Source organism: Chelonoidis abingdonii, chromosome 23 (genome assembly GCF_003597395.2).
Source record: "Chelonoidis abingdonii isolate Lonesome George chromosome 23, CheloAbing_2.0, whole genome shotgun sequence".
NCBI lineage: Eukaryota > Metazoa > Chordata > Testudines > Testudinidae > Chelonoidis > Chelonoidis abingdonii.
The window spans coordinates 6,645,455-6,667,432 of NC_133791.1; the positions used below are offsets into that span (position 1 = coordinate 6,645,455).

General features: G+C 47.5%; 1 protein-coding gene across 8 annotated transcripts in view; it reads right to left on the reverse strand.

Annotated features, from left to right (window-relative positions):
* Positions 1 to 577: 577 nt before the first annotated feature.
* MIB2 (MIB E3 ubiquitin protein ligase 2) overlaps positions 578 to 21,978 on the reverse strand; it is a 112,695-nt gene continuing 91,294 nt past the window's right edge. For 7 of the 8 annotated variants that reach the window (XM_032780033.2, XM_075060248.1, XM_032780039.2 and 4 more), the window contains 9 exons: positions 20,150 to 20,298; positions 19,395 to 19,551; positions 17,584 to 17,738; positions 15,556 to 15,682; positions 14,170 to 14,400; positions 9,895 to 10,073; positions 6,630 to 6,814; positions 5,817 to 5,882; positions 578 to 3,735 (listed from right to left, as the gene is read on the reverse strand). In XM_032780033.2, coding sequence (XP_032635924.1) covers positions 3,494 to 3,735; positions 5,817 to 5,882; positions 6,630 to 6,814; positions 9,895 to 10,073; positions 14,170 to 14,400; positions 15,556 to 15,682; positions 17,584 to 17,738; positions 19,395 to 19,551; positions 20,150 to 20,298 — 1,491 coding nt within the window. In that variant the 3' untranslated portion in view covers positions 578 to 3,493. Of the gene's footprint in view, positions 3,736 to 5,378; positions 5,610 to 5,816; positions 5,883 to 6,629; positions 6,815 to 9,894; positions 10,074 to 14,169; positions 14,401 to 15,555; positions 15,683 to 17,583; positions 17,739 to 19,394; positions 19,552 to 20,149; positions 20,299 to 21,978 lie in introns of all 8 variants that reach the window. The other variant, XR_012654773.1, reaches the window with a different exon arrangement.

Below are 21,978 nucleotides of genomic sequence, written 5' to 3' on the forward strand. Positions count from 1 at the left end.
CCAGTCCTGTGCTTAGGTTACTAGGCCCAAGCCCTCGTCTATCTGAATCCTTCCTGTGCCATCAGACGTACGGAATCTGCCTTTTCTGGCCTTTGATAATCAGTCTTAGTTCTTCCTAATGGAAAAACAATCTTGATTTCTGGCAAACTGTGAATAACTTGATTTTTCCCAAATGGCAGGAAAGGCTGGATAAACGGATTTCCTCAAAACACTCTTAAAAGCCACTTAGATCTTATCTTAAAGCACCACCAAAAAAGCAGAAGGAGTGACAATTGTACTGACTGCAGTCTGGTTCAAACTTACAGTATAAGCCTACCAAATATAATAGACTGGAAAGTGGTAAAAATCTCTGCTCAAATATCTTACTGAAGACTGAACCCAATGGCAGGAAATTAATTTGATTACTCCCTGGAATCCACCTATAAAAAAAAAAAGGTATCCACAGCTCTAAAGTGGGGACCATACCAAATTCCACCACCCTGGCAACACAAAGGGTTTCAGATCTATGCACAAGATCTCAAGAGATTGGAAGGAAATTTTCATTACGAAACAATTAAGGTTGAACAAACAAAAAAAATTAAAGAGGAAAACAGAAAAAGAATTTTTTTATTTGCTGCAAAGCGGAAAGACATTTTCTGCAGCAGTTATGCACTTTGAGGTTGAAGACTGTATTCTCACTATAAACAGTTCCCCATTTTCACAAGCCTAGAAGTGATCCGAGATACCTTCAACTAGCGCACAACTATTTTTTAAAAAACCAAGAAGTCAGAGATCCGCTGTATCCTTCTCTGTGTACACTGACAAAGTCCAGTGCCAAAGTCTTTGAGAGGAGCGAGACAGAAGTTGCAGGATATGCAGTCCCCAAAACAGCACAAACGTATATCTGACATACAGCACAGTGCATTTGTTTGTTTTTCCTTTTATCAAATGCATTTGTTGTTGAAGCAGAGGTATACTTCTGAAAATGTCCTTTTAATGCTTAGTATGATATTGGATTTAAATACAGCCTGTAAAATCATTAATTTACAGCAGAAAGCAGTAAATGCAGCTGTCACAGATTGGACAGACACCGACAGTATTGTACTTTGGGGACTGTAAAGCTTATTTTAATGACAAAGGAGAAGCCCAGCACTCGATGTTATATTCCCACTAGCTCTTCAGGCCGATTTGGGACCAGCATTCTGATTCAGGGCCTGATTCAAAGTCCATTAAAATAAATTGAAAGATTCCTCTTGGCATTAATTGGCTTTGGATCAGGCCTGATAGGGACAGCGTCCGGTTCAAAGAAACCAGATTATTCTCATTTTTTAAAGAAAAAGTTTTCTGGCCCATCTTAATCACACCTTAGGTTATTAAAGAATTTTGGAAAGTCCATGGTGGCTTTTCAGATGATCTTAGCACTGGGCTAACCATTCCCACTGAACTCCACAGCAAAACTCCCACCGCATTTAGTGGGAGCAGAGTCAGGTCGACAAGAAGCCCTTCTGAAAATCCAACTATAAACGTACTTTATGCTGTTACATGCGGATTGTTTGCTTTCAGCATTTGTCCAGGCCTGGAGAATAAAAATAAGGTTTGTCAATGTCACTTTTCTTTACAGAGGAGTCCCATTTGGCCATATTCTGCCACTCTTACGATGAGTAGCAACTTACTTAATAAGCAACCCCATTGCACTGAATGGGATTATTTGAGGCATCAAGTACCACTCAGAGGCAACGCATGGGGGTGGGACATGGGGGTCACGTGCCCCACCCACATTTCTTGCTTGACTTGTACTGAGCATGCTCAGTTCCACTGCTCAAGCCAGTTGCCCTCACATTATCAGAAGGCACTGGCAGTCTCTGGTACCACTTCCTATGAGAAAGGGTAGTAGAAGATGGCCATTCACAGTCATTTTCACTTACAACGATACAGCAACCAGGAAGTGGGGAGTGTTTGTTTATTAGAAAATCTGTTTTCCTGGGAATAAAACATAATTCTTGAAACCTATGTCTTAGTTTTGTCAAATCTTATTTTAAAAAATAATCTATGTTTGGGGGTTAAATGTGACCCAAGATTGTCCCTTTGGCTGGGATAAATCATAGACATTGTAATAAACTCAACTGAGAAAGCATTCTGAGATATTATCCATAGCAAGCGGGGACTGTGACAATTTCCTGGGACACTATAGAGTTACTACTAGGCAATACACATTCCTGTAACCACTACACACGCACAAGGATTCAAAACTAATTCGAATCCTTTGCCATGTCTTTGCTAATGAACAAATTTAAGAAATAAATCCTGTGTTTCGGATGATTTTATACATGTCTTTCTATGTGTAAGAAAAGATTATACTGGTCTACAGCATAACTGCGTAGAACAAAGTGACACACAACACACAGGGGAGCTCCTCAGGTGCCACCACTAGAACCCATTCACAGGTACGGGAGAGAGCTCACTGGATCGTGCTTTTTCCCAAATCAACTGGTTGGAAAACATGATCCAGCTGGAATCAAGTAGACCCCAGGATTTACACTATTGTTCACACGTTCCTATTATTGTCCAATGGAATATAAATGTTCTATTTTAATAAATTTTTCTGCCAAAGAGAATAACGAATTTCCTCTCCTCCGCCTTATTAGTTGTATTTTACTTTATTTCTTTACATTTTGGCTGGAGTATTTGACACCTGCCTTTGGCATTATGGGTAAAAAGCTCAAGAGTCTCTGGAATTATGGCTGCAAAAGAAAGGTAGATTGCTGGCGGAAGAGTGTCACTTAGAGGTCAAAAATACACGCTGCAACAGTATTTGCTTCAGTAAATGTTCACTACTTTATCTCTAAGGCACACACACTTTCTCTCTCTGGGAACACGTCAGTTCCAGACTCCTCCCCTCTGCCAAAATCCAAGTACCTCGTCACGCCCAAAAGGCTTGGTTCTGAGAGCACATTGTCTTAACGAGAGACCCCCGCAACTGACAAGCCTGTGGGAGAGCCAAGGGCAGTGCCCGATCCCACTGGATACCTCCTTGTGTAAAGTGCGAGAGTATTGCTTTGCCACAGCCTGCCAGGGAACGAGAAGGACTGTGCCGCAGCCTATCCTGCCAGAGCTGTGTAAGGCTGTGAATCAGACGCTGCAGGGAACTAGACAGGAGCGGGATGTCTTAATGTCTGCACATGAAAGCACTCTGTCCTGGTGCTGGTTTCACAGCCCCTCCTGTCAGCACAAAGCACGGAGGCGTCCTGTTAGCATTCCGCCTGGCACCATCCATGCTGTGAAAGGAGTACAGGGCAGGAGGGCCATTTCCCCACAAGCTTGGCATCTCACTGTCATTATGGGAAGAGCGTTTCCTCCATGAGTGACTCTTGTGATTCACTTTCCCCCTTTCAGGATGGTTTCAGAGTCAGACAAACACAGGGGATGGGTCATGATTCTCGACTAAATGAACACAAAAAGGGAGGAAGGAAGGTAGGAAGGAGAGGGAGCGAAGGGGAGGGGAGAGCACACATCCTCAGACAAAGATCTGAATCCTGTCCCGGATAGTCTGCCTGCAGATGGGGCAGACAGTCAGGGCCTCGCTGCACTCAAGGCAGGAGCCATGTCCGCACTGGAAGACCAGTTTGATTTGGTTGTCGATGCAGATAGGGCAGGTGATGCGCTCCTCCATCTGGCGGTAGCGGCTCTGTAGCTCCTCCATCAGCTTCTGCTGGTCCGTGGGCTCGGCACTGGGGCTGCATTCCACCTCTGTGCTGTCTGTGGGGAACAGGAAGCAAGTTAGTGGCTGAGGACTCTGCCTATTTCCTCTGCAAGCCCCTTCCAATGCACTCCCTGTCCCTGGGAGCACTAATTAACTCTGTCTAGACAGCTGGAGAAGTAAGAAGTATTTCATGAGAGGGTGGCCAGTGCTTCTATCTCCTTTGGTTTGTTGCTGAGCTGTTAAGGGAGAGTGGCCTCAAAGGGCGTATAAATCGTATTCTCTGAGATGTGCATCCCCCCTCATCATTCCAGAAGCTGCTGCCACTGCCTGGAAGTAGAGAAAAATGCAGTGCTAGCAAAGAACTGGGCACGCTGCTCCTCAGTAACTGGTCTGCGACACGTTATGGCACTGCATGCCCTCGCCTCACTGAATTTAAATTCCTGTCTGCAGTACTGCTTCAGCTCTCTGCTCTAGCTTTCCAGACTATAGATTCAGAGGTGTAAAAGTTGGTAGAGAGCATTATAACCTCCTGCACAATACAAGCCACAGAATTCAAGAGGGTAATTTAATCCTCCTTACTTGCAAAGTTCAACAGAGGAGAACTTGTAGAGACACTTGGTTCTAATTCAGATGAGATGAAAGCTTCATGTACCGGGCAAATTCCAGCTAAGATAAATAAATTCCACCTGGTTTCAGCTAGAGACAATACTATTCACATTCTGTTCCTAAACAACTAGGTCATGTTGCTGTGTCCTTTTAAGCAGATGGCCTGATTCACCCCAGAGGTGGCTGCATTCCAGTGGTAGGTGAAGTGACTACATCAATTAAGTTTACATAAGAATATAAGAATGGCCATACTGGGTCAGACTAAAGGTCCATCCAGCCCAGTATCCTGCCTGCTAACAGTGACCAATGCCAGGTGCCCCAGAGGGAGTGAACCTAACAGATAACGATCAAGAGATCTCTCTCCTGCCATCCATCTCCACCCTCTGACAAACAGAGGCTAGGGACACCATTCCTTTTAAGTTTGTTAGGAATTTTGGGATGAAGTTAGGGATAAATGGTGAGGCTCAAGCTGGCTGACTTCCTGCTGATATGCTCAAAAGCCTGACTGCTTCCATAAATCTCTTTGCTGCAACAGACTGGAATCTTTGCAGGGATTCCAACTCAGGGGGGGTGGGGGGAGCCATTATAATTTCCTGCATTCTATAAGGCTGAAGAATGCTGCAGTAACAGGGCACTCCTGCTTATGGATGCTCCTAGGGAGAATTTCTGCCCTGGCCAGCAGTGTACGTCTAGAACATGTGACAAATTCTTGGCTCTTCTATACTTCCATCAAGGCAGCCAGTTGGCATCAGGCCCATTTGCAAGATCACAGCATAGTGCCACCCAAGTCAGCAGCAGCGTTTTTGTCCTAAGTACCTCTGCCAGAGGGGTGCAGATACACCCACTCCCACATGTCCTGTTTGCCAGCACTGCAGCAAGCGACATGGGTGAACTCCATGGCTAGCAGGAGCCTGCTGCCCCATGGCATGGAACCAGCATGTGGCCTTCATTAGAGTATTCCCTGTGTGGGAGATTGAATTATGGGAATGGAAGGCACTCCCTGTATAAAATTGCAGGGATCCAGGCTAAGGTAGGAGAGGAATTCCATCAAAATAGTCAAACCTAACTGCCCTGGGACTAACCCCAACCCCACTTATCTGGCTCCCATAAGGTGACCTAGGTTAAAATGCCTTTAAAGCACAAGGGCAAAGCCAGGCTCTTGCATGTTACAAGCTTTCCTTGATTGCACATTTTCACTGTGAAGTCACTGCTGGCGCAAGGGGCTGGACGGACGTCTGCTATCCATTCAGAACACAGGCAGTGGCAAGGCAAACACACACTGCCCTGCCAATGAGACCCCTGTGCTGGCCTGTAACAGCTGCCTCTAAAGAGGAAAGACAATTCACCAGTGGCATCTCTGCTGAGACTAGCTGTGGGGTGATGGCTGTGAGAGCACTGCAAGACAGGCTGAGAATGCCCTCCGTACGCTAATGTCACCGAGATCAAGCAGCCATCTGTCGGGCTGTAGCCTAAATAAACATTCAGAGGGGCCTTTTCTATTCAAAGCCATGGACAACAATAGCAAACCTACCTTGCTTGAGTTTTTTGGTTATTGTCACTTGACATTTGATGCACTTCTTCATCCTCCTGGAGCATTCTACCGGGGGCAGGAGAAGGAGAGAGATTTCAGCTAAACCCAGTGGTGCTTGAATGAGCCCAAAAGCAAAGAGGACACACAAGGGCATCGCATTTTTAAACGATCCAAGAATCACCTGGACTGTAAGAAATGGTCTTTGTCTGCATGGAGCTGAGAATCTCCCTGAGCTACATGCTAGTCCTGTCGCTTCAGCTGCCCCTTCCCCAGAGCTTCAATGCAACAGCCCAACTCTTTAGCAGCTGCGTTACCACAATGGCCATTATAACCTCGCCACCCCAGACTCAAATCCCTGCATAACAGCTGCAAAACGGTCCTGTATTCTGACAGGAATGGATGGGGCTCTCACACCTGTTCCTAACCAAACTCTACAGCCAGATGGAGGGACCCAGCTGAGAACACGGTCTTGCTGATCTGTTAATGTAATTCAAAGGGAAACAGAAGACAAAAGCCAGAGAGGGTGGGGGAATCCCCCGGAAATGGTTTTGTTGGAGAAAACATTGCTGGCTGGGAACTGGATTGTCTGCCACTTCCTTCTGAACCATCCAGGGCAGCTGCCTCGGGTCCCAATCCAGTAAGACAGTGGGAACTTCCATGACTTTAGGGTGTCACATCTAAAAGGCCATTGCAGGAATTGCCCTGAGGTTGCTCTGGTGAGAACCCAACAGTCCCATCCCAAGATGCTCCCCAGACAAGGGGAATGGGGAGGTGGAGTGAGCACCGGCAAAGGAACCAACGGGAGTGACCTACCTTCACACACGATGCTGTGCTGACATGGGATGAAGTGAATGAGCAAAGCCAGCTCAGAACAGACCAGGCACTCGGAAGGGGCCGCCATGCTGGCCACGCTGAGGTTGGTCATTGTGTTGGGGGTGGTGTGCACTCTGCGCAGGCTGCAGGTCACCACAGAGCTGTCTGAAGAAATCTGCTCATCCCTGCAACCACCACATAGAATTAGTGTCCTCGCTGGCTAGAGCAACATCCCGCACACAGAAGGCCACTCAGCAGCTCTCCCCAACGGCCTTATCATGGCAGGGACAGGTATGGACAAATGCTTCAGAGCCAGACAACGGGCCAAATCCACAGACAGCGCAAGTCTATGAAGCTCCATTGACTTTAGCAGAGCTCCCTTTGTTTATGCCAGCTCAGGATCTAGCCCAAATGCATGAGGGTGAGGGGAGAGAGAGGGAATGGAAGATATCTGTGCAGGGCATAACACTTCTTATGAATGAGAACGGTGGGCTCCTGCCAGCGCAGCCATCAGCAGTGCAAAGTCAGTGAGCTGGGATATTTAGAAAAGGCAGCCCCTGTGATTACACTGCTCTTATAAGCACATGGAACAGGCCTGACCTCAGTGCCTGCATCTGGACCCCAGAGAGTCTGGATTCTGAGCCAGACCCTGACCTCAATGGCATGACTCCTGAATCCACAACATTCCTTGTAACTTTGAGGAAGTTTGGATTCAGCTCCACAGTCAAACTGCCTAGACCCCCTACAGCTTTGGATTCTTGTCTGGCACCTCATCACAACTTTGTGGAGCCTAGATCAAGACACCCTTGAGCTTTGGGGAAGATCCTGAGGCAAGTATCACCAATCCACCTCTGCTCTGTGTCAGCAGAAAAAAAAACCAGACAGGCTGGTTTTGGGATAGATGAAGGCTGCCCTTAATTAAATCTGCCACTCGATCATTCTGGAGCACTTGCCTTAGTACAAAAGACATAACGTAAATCAGAAGATTTACTGAACTAGAAACACCATCTATCTTCTCTGCACGGCATTATTTAAACTTGACAGGTCTAAGATGGCATGTCACATGATGAGCCACTGCCAAGTTAAATCGTATTCAAGTCCCCATGCGGAGGACGCAGAATGGTTCTGTTAACCCTTGGGCATCTGATTCTTTCTGTGCTTTTCCAATAGCCAGCTACCATTCTAGCAGACACTAACAGCATGGATGCTCTTTCCTAGTTATCCTGTATATATCAGTGGTGTGCGAATGGAAGGGGCCAGGGGAGGAACAATCATGTTGTTGATGGAATCTACCTGTCTTGGGCTACTGCTAAGTCATCACCTCTGAAGAGGATTCACCTCCTCCCCATTTTTGAATGCAACAAATTCAAAACATTTTCATGGGGTGAAATGTTCCCTAACTGCTTACAGGGTTTTATTACACACAGACATGCCTCCCCTGTTCTCCACTGAGCAAAGCTAATCCAGCAGAGAGAAGAAAGTGGATACATGCTAAAATCACAAAACCAAGGAACTTCACAGATTATACTAAGATGAGCCCAAACTTCCAACATTAACCCAACCCCTGCCCATCTCCAGATGCAAATGCAAATAAGTAGGGCCCTACTAAATTCACGGCCATGAAACACGTCATGGACCCTGAAATCTGGTCTCCCACCATGAAATCTGGTCGTGTGTGCTTTTACCCTATACTATACAGATTTCATGGTTGAGACCACTGTTTCTCAAATTGGAGGTCCTGACCCAAAAGGGCGTTGCAGGGGAGTCACAAAGTTATTTGGGGGGCGGGGGGGGTTGCAGTATTGCCACCCTTACTTCTGCACTGACTTTAGAGATGGGTGGCGAGAGAGCACTGGCTGTTGGCCGGGTGCCCAGGTCTGAAGGCAGCACCCCACCAGCAGCAGTGCAAAAGTAAGGGTGGCAATACCATACCATGCCATCTTTACCTCTGTGCTGCTGGTGGTGGCAGCAGCTCTGCCTTCAGAGCTGGGCTCCCAGCCAGCATCTGCTGCTCTTCAGCTACTCAGCTCCGAAGGCAGTGCCGCTGCCAGCAGCAGCGCAGAAGTAAGGGTCGCAGTATCGCAACCCCCTTACAATAACCTTGCAACTCCTTTTTGGGTCAGGACAACACAACATCGCAAAGTTTCAGATTTAAATAGCTGAAATCATGAAAATTTACTATTTTTAAAATCCTATGACCGTGAAACTGACCAAAATGGACCGTGAATTTGGTAGGACCCTACAAATAAAAGAATTCTGATGACAACCACCAGTAGTTTCAGGTCTGATGCACCAAAACCCAAACAATGAGGTTCTGCAGAACTGGAACCGAAGGCCAAGCCATTGATGCTGCTCTCCCTATCAGACAGATTTGCTCATCTGTTTCACTTATCAATTTAAAGATGGACATTGTCCAGCTACAGAGACTTCCAGAACCCAACCTTAACATGGCATTTGGGGTTCACTGCCTTCTGTACTTCACTTGGATCCTGCGATTAGTAGATTAAGAGTGAAACAAAACCCCAAACTGCATTGCAAGAGAGAGGTTAGCTCCAATGATTTGATCTCCAGAGATCAATAGGATGAAATTAACCTCTGTGCAGAGAGAGCCCATGTAAGCTGTGCACAGGCCCTGTTACAGTGCCAAATGACACCCCATTCTGCAATAAGAGGCTGGGCAGCTAAAATGCAGTTGTCTCTTTTTTCAAAGTCAGGCTGCTGAGTTTATCCAAGTATCACTAGTCTGCTACATCCTCCTCCTCCTCCACAAGCTGCAGAGGACATCCTGGAACCCAACAAGCCACCAGAAACACATTGCCAGCAGTGTCCAAACAGGAGAGGCTCAGACCTCGTATACATGGTACCAGAGTTCTTTTGCTGGTCTAAGCTTATACCAGTTCCCCAAATGAAAAAACACCAACAAAAGGATTTTTTTGCCAGCATAAATGTTTCTACACTAGGGCTTTCGGCAGCATAGCTACATGGGTTAGGGAAGTGACATAGCTATACCAGCAAAATTTTAAGCATCGGCCAGGCCCCAGACTGGCATCTGGGAGATGTCAAAAGGCTGACAGGTCCTGAGGGAGACCCCCAGCCAGTTCTTCCAGAAGGCACTGATTCTGCAAGGCAGTCACATAAGATCAGTTCCCAGTGAAGTCAATGGCAGCTGAAGGTGTCCCTCTTAGTTTGCTCTGCAGGGTGTGGGTCTGGCATGGCTAGCACCTACAGGTTTGGGGTTAGGAAGTGGTCCCACTGTGTAACCTACCTGAATTTCTGGGAGAAGTTCTTGATGATCTGGACTATCCTTCCATCTGCAATGAGATCCAGGGGAGACTTTCCCCTGTGGTTGGCATAATTAATATCTGCTCCTTCCTGTGCTAGGAAACACGCAATCGCTGCACCAACATTCAGCTCTATATTTCCAAGAAAGCCTGAAGCCTGGAGCTAAGAGAGGGGGAGAAAGTCTCTGTTAAGGCACTTGGAAACCTGGCTATGGGTCAGACCCCAAAAAACCAGCCTCAATTCTCATGCTTGCAATTGGCAGGTGCAAAGAGCTGCAGCTATAATTTTGCACCCCTTAGATGTCTAAGTATCTGATTGTGTTCACAAATAAGTCACATACTTATTTTTACTACAGTAGTGCCTAGAGGCATCAGCCAAGATCGGGCCCCATTATGCCAGGTGCTGCACATTCTTGTATTAAGAGACAGTGATCTAAATAGATGAGACAGACAAAAGGTACAAGAAGGGAAGGATTATCTTCCTCACATTACAGGTGGGGACCTGAGGCATAGAGAGATTGTGTGACTCAACCAAGGTCACACAAGGAGACTGAGAAATGAACCCTGATCATCTTAGTCTCAGTCCAGTGTGTTAATCACAAGGCCTTCCATCTTCTCATAGTTAGCCTGCCAACAACTTACATGTACAATTTTTCAGACATAAAACTAGTGACTCATTTAGTGCCAGGCTGAAGAGCAGGGTCTAACTGTTGGTATTTGCAATTTCCGTCACAGTAAATGAGGAGGCGGCAGCAGAGAATATGCGCATTACAAGGAGAAAACCACAACAGATGGCTCATTAGTTTGGCAATAGCTTATAAAAACTGACACACAGCAAGGCACCTAAGCTCTGCACTACTCTAATGAGACCTGAGGGTAACGGAAGGAAGCAGCCTGGTCAAATCCATCCATGTCAAGAGGAGGGTTAAGTATAGGGGGGACAGTATTGTGGGACTGAGACTCAGGACACCAGGGTTGTATTCCTGACTCTGCCACCAGGTCACTTTTCATCTTGGGAAAATCCCTTCCCCCACTGGGCCTCAGTTTCCCCACATGTGAAATGATGATAATAGCTGATGCAGAGAAGGCTCAGTTTGTTAGATTTGTGAAGATGCTGGCTGTTTTTTTAAGAAATGAAACATGAAGTGCCAATTTCACACACATCCCCGACAGCCACTCTATTTTACAACTCTACCAACATGACCCAACTTTGCTTTGCCTTTCTACGCTGTGCTTAAGTCCAAGTGCTAAATTCAGAGCATGTTGAAGTGGCACCGGATTAGGCTGGCAGGCTGTCAGTTTGTAGGTTTGCTGCAGATAAGTCCAATGATACAAGTCTGATCTGTAATGTAATTCAGCTCTGGGGATTCCCCAGGGGTTTGGCCTGGAGACTTCTCAGAACAGCCTGATAACAGAGGAAGTCTGTGCTGTATCCCATTCTCAGATCCTTGTTCTGTCACCAATTCCCTTTGTGTTTTGGATTGAAAGCTCTTGGCAGAGGTAGTCATAGCACAGGCAAGCAGGATTTCCCCCTCCCACCCGCTGCTCTGATGGCCAAGCTCTCAGACACAGGCCTCCTGAGATTAGACTCCTGGGCCTCCTGGGATCCGAGACAGGCGATGAAGCTGCATTGCACAGATGCAACGCAAACACATTTCCATTACAAGGTACATTAACGACACTACATTAAAGCTTCAGGGATGAATAGTTAGTGGATGAAGTCCCAAGTGGCAGCTATTTAGGGGGAGGGGGACAGGGAAGGTCCCAGCCTTCTTCGATTATTGGATGCAACATTGCATCCCAGAGGAACATCCACTGGCTGCCTCATTAGGTCATGTGCATGCTGCGGAACAGAATGGACTGTCTGAATCTCAGCACGCTCCCACCTTGTTAGCAGCTGGTAACGCCATCTTCTAGCCCATCTGAAATGAGTGCAGGGGTCTCAGGCCAGGCCTCAGCAGAAAGGCGTCCACACCACAGAAACCACCACTGCTGTTTGCACCCTAATTCCCAGTCACAGCACAGAGACCAGGACTGAATGGGTCACGGAGACTAAACTGCCCCCTATGCCTGGACGATGGTGCCCCCTCCATGCTGAGCACGTTAACAGCTGTGGGGCGGTGCACATGGGAGGCTGGCCTGGGCTTCTGGGAGTGTATCTATTCTGCAAATGGAGACGATGTTATTTGACAAGGCTGTACAGTGGCAGTTCCCTGCAGAATGGAGGGGCAGGGGGAAAAGTAATAGCCAGCTTTAAAAAGGAGTATGTATAGGCCTAATCCAGAGCCCAGGGGAGTCAATGGAAAAACTCATTTCTTTTCAAGAGCTTTACATCAGGCCCTATAAAATTCAAGTGGCAGGAGTTGTACATTTAGGCTGAGACTGTCAAAGCCCCCGGAGGAATCTGAGGACACAATCCGATTTACAGTAATGGAAACTGGGCATCCAAAACCGTTAAGACAGCTTTGAAAAATCTCTGCCGGCAGTATTAGCTACTACGGCCTGCAGCGCGGCAGTCCCAGAAGCTAGTCAGCCCCTGCAAAAAGAGCTCAGTGAGTTACTAGAAACCTGCCCCCTTCACTCATGTTCCCAGACTGGTAGAATAAGGAGTGAGGACTGATTGACAGACTGCCTGTGTCTAGCAAAAAGCGGGATGCTGGCACTGGGCTCTGATTATCGCATCAGCAATCAGCCTCTGCCCTGCTGGGGGGACATATTTGTGCATTCTGTACCACCCACTGGAGTCATCAGTTCTTGCAATCAAAGCTGGTACCATGGGATACAGCAAGCAAACAAATGGAAGAGGTGGAATTTTCAGAGCAGATATGAGTAGGATGCGGGGATGGGAGAAACAGGCAGTTTGGCACAGTGTGCAGAACTGCATTATGGCAATTTGTTGGTTTTCTAATCATTTTAAATTACATTTGAACTTGATGTCAGATTTTTAATTTGTCAAATTACCTTTGCACTGGAATAATTCTCATCTCACCCATACTGCGCACACAGCTTCCGCTGTAAATTGGCACACAAGTGTAGATGTACCTAAACAGGTGATGGAGCAGTTTGAAGGGCTAATTTTATGCCAAAACCTTTGCAGGAGAGCTGAGCTAAGCTTCCAATGGCTGACAAGCCCCATCCTCTCTATTTGAGGCCTAAGGATCAAGTTTTCCCAAGTTCAGATCAAGCAGTAAATTCAGCCCTGAAGCAATTACAACTGAAGTCAGCCATGTGACACCAGGAAAAAGTTTGGGCCAGAGAGATAGCAGGCATGCTGAAAAGCAGCTTTTCCACTGCACTTGTCACCTTGCAGGACAAAACTTCCTGAGGTCTGGTTGGTGGTGCCCTGCAACGTTCCCCGCCTCCTAGCGTGTTTGTTTTGCAAGCGGGAACTGTAAGAGGGAAGCCTCTAGGCCTTCAGAATACGTGCCTACAAGATCTATAGCAAGAGGTGGAATGCTGGGAAGCAAATACTTCAGTCCCCAGCTCCTCTTCACTAAGGGGAAAGGGAGATGAGGGAAAGATGCGAAATAGCCAAACTCCCCTGGTCAAATTCCACTGCCTCTCACACCTTTTGCCCCAAATGGAGTGAAATCAATGACTGGGGGGGACGGGCGATTCTGGCTCCATTGACACTGATGAGTGTGTTGCCATTGACTTCAGTGGGGCCACAATTTTACCCAGGATTTTCAACAGGGAGTGTGTGATACTCTCTGTCATGCCCTTGGATGGAGCTAAGGTGACAGATTAAAACTACCCCCTGGTTTGGATAAGATGTAGGCACATGCACACAGTGTCTTGTTCCCTACCCAGCTACTTTCACACCATGTGGGGGTTATATTCTTAGTACCATCCAACAGGAAAAGGGAGTCAATGCGGAACAGTCTATGAACTAAGGCCAGGACTCCTGGCTCCGCTACTAGAGCCAAGCCACTTCCTCTTTCTCTGCCCCATCTGTAAAATGGAGCGTGAGATACTGATGCAGCTCTTAGGGGCACAGTGGAGGAGTTCACGGCTGAGTGCCAAGTATCATAGGACTCAGATATGGAAGAAGAACCCTTCGGTCACATCCAGCCCTTCTCCCCTTGATCAAGGCTGGGTCATTCCCTACAAACACATTCCCAAGTGCTTAGTACAGTCTAGTTTTAAAGGACTCCCCCATTTCCCTCAGGAGACTGCCACCCACCCTAACTGACTGTCCATAGACCTTCTGACGCCGTGAGGCACTCCTCTGGGGCAGCACTGTTCCTTCTCTCTCTCACCTTGGAAAAGAGGGACAGTCCCTTCCCCCCTTCCTGTTCCTCGGCCATGATCGACATCAGCTGCTGCCGTTCCAAGACAATGTGCATGGCCGTGTCTCCGTCCTCGTCCTCGGCGTTGACATCGCTGCCTTCGCGTACCAGCAGCTGCACCAAGTCCATGTGCCCCTGGGTGACTGCCAGGTGCAGGGGAGTCTGGTTGCGGCTGTTCCTGAGGTTGACATCACAGCGACCCTTAAAGGAGAGAAAAACTCTCAGCGGAGAAATAACAGCAGAGTCCTAGGACCACTCCTGCTGAACACTTGTTGCATAGCACAGGGAGAAGACCTGGATTATCAATTCCATCCCCATGCAAGTGCAGTGTAGGGGGGACCCAAATGGGGGCAGCAAACGGATCCTACTCTTCATCCTGGCCCCAAGGTCCAGAAAACCTCGACAGTCAGGTGATGCAGTGGTTATTACAAGGGAACAAGTGCATGGGACTCTTCTCCTGGCTGGTAATGATCTGGAGGTAACAGCTAGTAAATTACTTGACCTGCCAACTGAAGGCCTGGAACAAGTCCAGACAGTCACAAACCAGCTCCTAAACTCTACAAAGCAAGACTGAGTCCCTGTGTCTTTTGCTTCAGTTTCCCTCAAGCACTCAGACCGCTGAGAGAGTAATAGGAAAATCTCTCTAATGCCAGGAGACAGGATGCAGCAAACACGCAGCTAGCCTCTCCTGAAAGGATACCCTGTTAGAAGGCTCAACAGTCATTTTGCCAGCACTGGGTCTGCAGAGGACAGCGCTGGTGAGGAATCAGAATGCACTTCAAATTGAAACTGGCTTAGTAGTGGGGACTACACCAGACCTAATAAAATCACCCTAATACTTCGCGTTACACAGTGTCCCCTAGGGATCTCTGTGGCAACAAATATTGATTCATAAAGTCACTGAATCTCTATGAGGCAGAGGTACCCACCATTGCAGAGGCGGGGGAACAGAGGCACAAGCACAACAAATCAGAGTCTGAAAGAAAACCCAGGAGTCCTGAACTCCAGCCACCACTTTCTCCAAAGCTAGAACTAGATCCCAGAGCTGAAACCCTGCCTCCACCAAAGTCAACGGCAAAACTCCAATTTACTACCCGACTTCCGGTCCCCTACTTTCACCTCTAGAGAATACTGTCCCGAGGGGCAGGAATAGCACCTTGGAGTCAGGGCTCCTAGTTCTCTTTGATCCAAGCTGCAATACTTTACTCCTAGCCAGAACTTGCAGCAGTTGCCCTAGTGATTCCTAGTCCCTCTGCTCTACACTTTGGACATGGCTCCCTTCCTTTTAGACTCGCACCCAGAGAACTGGCGATGACCCGAAACATGAACTTGCCACTTCTCATGCAAGTTATTTACCTCTCTGATTAACATTTCTGCTACTTCCATGTGGTTATTGAGGGCAGCAAGATGCAGGGCAGTGAAGCCATCTTCCTTTTTAGCATCAACCAACTGCCGGGCTCGTGCTAGAATCTTCTTTATGGCTCTGGGAGGTTAAAGAGATTAAAGCAGAGACCAGAGAGTTATTTGTCAGCAGGAGACTGATGCACAAGAGACAGGTCTGCCTCCTCTGTTGAGCAACGATTAATGTCCCTTATGTTATAACAGGCAGCGTCATGAGCCTGGACAGTGATCCAGAGAGCTCCATCCATCTTGCAGATTTAATCAGCAAAGTCAAACAAAAGCCCTCTGTTTTCTTTTAATAAAGCAGGATAAACTCACAATGTCAATAATGAGCTGGATGTATCCCCAGACCAGTCTGACGGAGGACACACACAGGGTGGATCTGACCCATTTTTTTCAGTCATTGTCTGCCATGTCCCACCCCTAATAGCTGAATGGTCCAGGCACAGGACTAGCGCAGACAGTCAAAGGAGATCCGTGATCGGAAGCCATGGGAGGGAGAAGAGGGGAAGGTCTGAGACATGTAAAGAAGGAAGCTGCTCCAAGTGAAGGCACAATGAGAGGAGAGGGGCAAAGGAAGCATTGGGGGCTGCTTCACAAATTTTCCATCAAGACTCCCCCCCTCCAAACAGAAAACTGGGTTTTTGACAAAAGAGGCATTTTCTCTGTGGTATAAAACTGTTGTAAAGAATCCCATCCCTCACACTGACACTATTACACTGGCAAAAGTTTCTAGTGTAGACATGGCCTCAGTTTTTACAGATACACAGAACCATGAGTTCTAATGGATCTATGCTGGCAGCTTTACCTAGGCAATCACAACTAGACACACACTCACTCCACAGACTTCTCCAATGCTTTAAATACAGGTCTCAGACATGTAGCTGGGAAGTTTGCAAGGGGTAAAGCCTATCTGCAGGTATTGGTCAGGAAAGTGAGCTATTTGTACTTTCACAGATCTCATAATCCTTGAAGAGGCTTCAGACCTCTGCCAAAAATCGCATTTGTATATGGGTCGCCTTCCAGGGCTCAGAAACAGAGGCTGTTCAGTGCTCACAAGGCAGCAGAGAAGAAATGAACAAATGAGTGAAATGTTTCACTGTCACTTCTCCTGAAAGGAGATTAGATTTTAGGAACATTCATTGCTCTCTGGGAGCAGAGGGATGGGGCTATTCTCAGCTAAAGCTTAGGAAATTGCTTTTTGGAATATTAAGCACTTATTTCTGATTCCACCTGAAAAGACGACTCTGCAGCGCTCTGCAAAGCTAAATGCACAGGCATATTGTAGGAGAGAAGGTGGGGAGGGGCAGAAAGGCAACTGCTTAAGACACTGCTCTGTGTTTGCACTGCTGATAATCACCGATCCTTGGTGTAATGATTGTGGTGATCTCAACCTCATCCTCCGTGACTGAGGAGCCATTTCTGCAGAGAATTAATACACTGATACAGGACCATGGGAGTTAGAGACAGGAAAAGGATCTGAGAGGCCAAGTCCACCTCCTTTTGCAAGGGTAGGATCTGTCCCCTAACAGGACAATATCAGATACTACAAACTGTTTATGGAGAAGCACCTAGTTAACTCCCAAGGAGAGGGGATTTCCTCTGGGAACTGGCAAAGGGGTGGCGCAAGCAAAGGCAGCCTGGGAACCAAGTTCTGCTGGAGGGGCATTTCTGCTCTGTATATTACCATGTCCTCAGCCTCACCCCTTTCCTCAAAAGGCTTTTTTTCATCCCCTTTCCCCTGCCTCGTAGAGAGGCTGCTGCTCTCCCATGCCCCTTTCACCAACCACGGGTCACTGTGTCCGATTCATCACCAACAGAGCAGGGAATTCACAGCTCAGACTCGGGCTCTGCTCTCTGTTAGGATTATCCAGTATCTCCTCAGCCTATCCCAGGGGGCCTCCCATCCCATGGGTTTCCCAGCGATGCACCCCACAACCTGATCAACAGAGTGACACGCTAAGAGCTCCCTCTTTCACTTACAGCGTGTTGCCCTTCAGTGCAGCATTGTGCAGCAGGTTGAAGCCTTGGCGATTCTGGACCGTGAAATCGATGTTCGGTACCTCAGTGAGGATCTCGATGATGCTTTTCAAATCGGCAGTGATGGCATAGTGCAGGGGGGTGTCATCAAATGAATCCTGCAGGGAGTCACAGCAGAGCACAGGTGACATCAGAGAGGCTCCCCTCCAACAAACCATCCCCGAGGGGCTGGCTGAGACAAGGCTACAGGGCCTCTGGTTTGAATCCAGCGCAGGCCAAACAACCATGAGTCACCACTACCCGATGGCGGTTCGACGGCCTACATGAAATGAATTTGCTGGGCCTCAGCCCAGCTCCTAGTAGACAAGCATGCACATTACCCAAAGAGTCACCCCTGCCACTGGACAGCCGTGAGGCTGGCAACCTTGCTGACAGCCTCAGCAGGAAAGCCGAAGTCTGAATGGGTCTGCTCGAGAGTGGGGGTCTCTCCTTTCACCCCTAGGAGGGCTCCTTATGAGTCGAGGGTGAGGCACACGGACAGGGGAGGTGTGTACACTTGTGTAGCCAGAGCCTAGACCATGGGGGACAGACAGAGGCCTTTGGTTTCCTGGGCTGCCAATCTCCTAATTTCACACACTGCAGAAGAAAAACTAGTTCATCGGTCTCTAAAGGCTAGTTACAGACCAGTCCAGTAGCCCTAGAAATGGGACAGGTCCAGTGACTTCACTGCTGCTCTCCCAAGTTCCTTTATATCAGATTGAAAAATAAAATCTCACCAGCCCCCGATATCAGGAACAGGAAGAGCATTGTTGGAGCCTTCAAATATAATGCAGTTAACGGGTCAACGCTTGCTAGAATAGCAGAAGGTGCAACTGGATTTGTTTAAAGGCAGTGATGCAAGAAGGTTGGTCCAGTCCGATTCGCCATGTCAGTAAGATATTTATAGCTGGTATGCCACACCAGAAAAACACAGGAGGAGAACATGGGGCCACCCTCCTCCAGCGCAGCTGTACCGCCCCCAGCTCTTCCATGCAGCTGTGTCTAGCGTCTCCTGTCTGAGGTCTATAGGCAGCCCCAGCAGAAGACAGGGCTGGGGGCAGTACTGGTACAGCCGTCCCAGAAGAGCTGCTGGTGTGGGGCCGCCCAGCAGCCCCACGTTCCACTTCTTTCGCTGCTGCAGTTTTCGGGAGAGCCTCACGGTTCAGGGCTCTCCCAGGAACCGCAGCAGCAAAAGGAGCAGAACCCCATGCCAGCAGCTCCTCCAGCGCGGCTGTACCTCACCACCCCCAGCTCTGGCGGGGCTGCTGTACAGAACCCAGACAGGACTCAGGAGATGCAGCTGCATGGGGGGGCTGGAGGCGGTACAGCTGTGTTGGAGGAGCTGCATGTTCTGCTTCTTTTGCCACTGCAGTTCCTGGGAGAGCCCTGTGGCTCAGAAGTCTCTGGTGCAGCAGGAGGAGGACAGAGGCCCCCCACCTCCTAAGGCTGGATCATGGGGAGGGGAGTAGAGCAGGGCCCCGGGCGGAGGTCACGTGCCCATCCCCCCGACCCTTTAGCTGGCGTAGTGTACTGTTAAGAAACAAATTCTACTTGCACCACTAGTTAAAGGGGCATTGGCAGAGCTAGGGGAAGAGAGAATGAGAGACTGAGTGTGTGAGGGAGGCATGGGGAGGGAGGGACCCAGAATTAGAATATCAAGGTGGCTGCAAGTTCTAGGCAGAAGCCAGCTCAGCACCAGAGGGCACTGCCAAGCTTTCAGGATTGACTTTCACCCCAAACAGTTAAATATGATACGAGGTGTGAAAATAACCTACTGGGAGGTTGACGTCACAGTTGTGCTCACAAAGGATCCGCACGATTTCCGTGAATCCTTTGTTGACTGCGACATATAAGGCTGTGCACTTGGCATTGTTCAACAGGTCTGCATTGGCTCCGTGACTGACAAGCACACAGACAACCTCAGCTTGATTTCTGGTTTAAAAAAAAAAAAAAAATTGGACGCCATGATCAAAAGATATAGATTCTCTCTCCATCTACAACTATTAGACATGCAACATCATCAATATCTTGGTTCCTGCATCCTTCTCCTGTCACACAAAAATAAATCCTAACTGGAGCACCAGGTTTTGCTCTCTGTTGGCGTAATATAAATCTGGAGTAACCCCTGTTGACTTCGATGGAGTTCCTCTGGATTTACATCAGGGTAATAAAGAATAGAATTCCGCCTCCTGTCTCTCTAGACTGTACGCAGCCATTCAAAAAATTCAGTCACCTTCTCTTCCTTTCACATACCCAAACCGCGGTAACCCCCCTTCTCTCACAAGGTATTCGCACCATCGAGAATTCACCTTCCTGTGGAGACTGGGACCTTGTGAAAACCAACCCCTGGAGTTTGAGGGCTACATCCTCAGCTAGCGTATATCAGTGCAGCTCTATGGTTGGAGGCCTTTCCCTTCTCTGCGGTGCTGGTTCAAACCTAGCTATGCTGATTTGCACCAGCTCAGCATCTGGCCCTTGGCACAGAGCATCAGCAAGGTTACACTTGTGCGCAGGGAGAAAAAGTTCCTACCCGAAAGCTGCATAATGGAGAGCGGCGTCCCCCTCTTCATCCTTCAGGTTGTTGTTGGCATTAGCTTGCAGTAAGATCTTCACAACCTCCACTCGGCCCAGGTGGGCAGCTACTTGCAGCGCAGTTCTGCCCTGATTCTTTATATCAACCTGCAATAATGGAAGGATCCAGGCACATAATTGTTTAGGAGAGGTCTCACTGTGCACTCAGGCATTGTCCCTGCTCCGAGACTCTATCACTTGATGGGAAAGAGAGATGATTACTTGTATTCCACAGTACCCAGAAGCTTCAAGCAGGATCTGGCCCCATTGTGCTGGGCATAGGCCATGGAGCTGAAGGGGTGCGGGGAGGCACCTGGCCCACAGCCTGACCACTTTTAAGCACCTATAGGGTGTTTAACTATAGGCAAGCTAGGCAGCTGTCTAAGACTGCAGGGCCAAATATATGCAGGTGGCACTGCAACCTGGTGCTTGGCCCTAGCACTTCTATCATAACGACCAAACTATCATATATAATAAAGGGGAAGTTGAGAGTAATGAATATAAATCAGAAATTAGGAATTGCAGAAAATTGATAAAGGAAGCAAAGAGACGCAAGGAGAAGACTTTTTATTTTTTTTAAATATTAGGAACAAAAAGTATCCTGACAATGGTACTGAATCATTACTAAATGGAAATGGTAGAATCATCAATAATAATGCACAAAAGAGAAGTGTTCAATAAATCTCTCCGTTCTGTATCTGTGGGGGAAAAAGACAGATGATACAGTCTTATCATATAACAACACTCTTTCCATTCCACTAGTCTATCTCGAGGATGTTAAACAGAAGCTACTAAAGTCAGACATTTTTAAATCAGCAGGTCCAGATAACTTGCATCCAAGAGTTTTAAAAGAGCTGGCTGAGGAGCTTACTGGATCGTTAATGTTGATTTTCAATACGTTTTAGAGTGCTGGGGAAGTTCCAGAAGATTGGAAGAAAGCTAATGTGCCAATTTTTAAAATGGGTAAAGGGGGTGACCTGGGTATTTATAGGCCTGTCAGCTTGACATTGATTCTGGGCTGATAAGGGACTTACTTAATATGAATTAAATAAGGATAATGTAATTAAAGCAAACCAACATGGATTTATGGAAAACTGACGCTGTCAAACAAACTTGATATTTTTTGACAAGACTGAGTTTGGTTGATAAAAGGTAATAGTGTTGACGTAATATACTCAGACTCTTGTAAGGCATTTGACTTGGCACTGCATGACATTTTGATTAAAGAATTAGAATATAAAATTAACTTGGCACACATTAAATGGATTAAAACCTGGCTAACTGATAGATCTCAAAATGTAACTGTAAACAGGAAATTGTCATCAAGTGGGTGCGTTTCCAATGGGGTCCCACAGGGAAAGGTTCTTGACCCTACCCTATTTAACATTTTTATCAATGATTTTGTGTTTTCTTCCTGGTCATCATTAAAGGTTTTCAGACGACAAAAATTGGGAGTGTGGTAAATAATGAAGAAGGTAGGTTGCTGCTCCAGAGTGATTTGGAATGGTTACACTGGGGACAAGCAAACAATACACATTTTAATACGGCTAAATGTAAATGACTATATCTACAAACAAAGAATGTGGGGCAGACTTACAGGATGAGGGACTCTACCCTGGGAAGCAGAGACTCTGAAAAAGATTTGGGGGTCATGGTGGATAATCAGCAGAACATGAGCTCCCAATGTGATGCTAAAGTCAAAAGAGCAAATGTGATCATGGGATACATATATGAGGGAATCCCAGGTAGAAGCACAGCGGTTATTTTACCTCTGTACTTAGCACTGGT